We start from the raw sequence: 1,311 nt of genomic DNA, 5'->3' as shown, positions 1-1,311 counted from the left end.
GACACGTTGGAGGCCTTCAACTTTGGTCCCAACGTTCTGCAGTGGCTTCGTCTCCTCTACCACCATCTCTTTGCCCACCTCACGTGGAGTGAAACAGTGTGACCCTCTCTCGTCTTTGCTGTTAGTGCTCTCGGGGGACCCCCTGAGCATGATCTTACAAGAACATGAGGAGTTGGGCCTACCATTCTCGGAGTCGCAGATCGGCACGGCGTTATTCATCGCCGACGATACCACGTTACTGACCTCTGCTCTCGAAAACATTGAACGCCAACTCGACCTGGTGGACAAGTTTTCCTCCGTCTCAGGAGCCAAGCTCAACCGCAGCAAGTGCTAAGTCCTGACACTAAACGACAACCAAACCATCATAATCCACCTTAGGCATGGTGGCAAGTGGCGTCCCAATACGCTAGTTGGGAATCTACCTTGGTCACAAACACTCACATCACAGGTTCAATTGAACCTGATCTCGGACACGTTCTACCAGTCGTTCGTGACATGGGGGTGTCGCGTCCGGGCTCTAAAAGGCATGCGTCTCATTGCCAATACGATGTCTTGTCGAATCCGTGGCACTATACCGCAGTCATACCTGCCCTCTCTCAGTTGGATGGCAAAGGGCATGCTGCCAAAGTACATGCTCGGTTGTCGCGTAAAACGCGGGGATAGATATATTTCCCCCAACCAACTACGGACTAGCCAACATCCGTGATGTCGGCCTGCGAGTCCCCCATATACCCTCCCGGCTGCGGACCCAGCTAGTGCAACGATTGCAGTTGCTTGTGCACTTGGATGCTTGTGACACAAGCATGTGGTATGTGGACTATCCTTCCCGGAGAACTGTGGCGTCGGTGTGCGGGCCACTTTTTCTGCCCAGAGCATTGGGACGTTCTACTATACGCTCCCAGTATTTGAACAACTTTGCTTGTGCTACTGGTGCTGCCACCATTTTGGCTGCATGTGTGGTCGGAATGGGGTCGAATTCCCATCACAACGTTGTGGCCGGCTCCACCGACCCTCGAGCAACTCATACACGCGCCACCCTGGCTTAACCGCCACCCACTCTTACTGGAGCCGACATCAGACACAGATACGAGTCTATCTTTTGCGCTTCGCAGTCATCGCGGATGGTACCGCCATCTCGCGGAGTGAGGGCTACGTACACTTCATGACATGCTGATCCCTGACTGTCAGTGACCGTCTCGGCGGGATTTTGAGGCATGGATGGAAGACAATGTCGCGGTGTACGATCGACGCGAACCGCGGCCGGAGTCGTTTGATCGACTGTACAACTTGTTAAGTCTGATCGCAAACTTA

The 1,311-nt window shown here is 53.8% G+C and overlaps 1 protein-coding gene across 1 annotated transcript; it reads left to right on the top strand.

Annotated features, from left to right (window-relative positions):
- Positions 1 to 148: 148 nt before the first annotated feature.
- On the top strand, positions 149 to 334 carry H310_14693 (hypothetical protein; the record flags this gene model as incomplete). Its single annotated transcript, XM_008882597.1, has 1 exon — positions 149 to 334. The coding sequence occupies one exon, from the start codon at positions 149 to 151 to the stop codon at positions 332 to 334; it is 186 nt and encodes a 61-aa protein (XP_008880819.1).
- Positions 335 to 1,311: the final 977 nt, after the last annotated feature.

Source organism: Aphanomyces invadans (assembly GCF_000520115.1).
Source record: "Aphanomyces invadans strain NJM9701 unplaced genomic scaffold supercont1.81, whole genome shotgun sequence".
Lineage (NCBI taxonomy): Eukaryota > Oomycota > Saprolegniomycetes > Saprolegniales > Verrucalvaceae > Aphanomyces > Aphanomyces invadans.
This window is presented reverse-complemented; position numbering and strand designations above follow the sequence as displayed.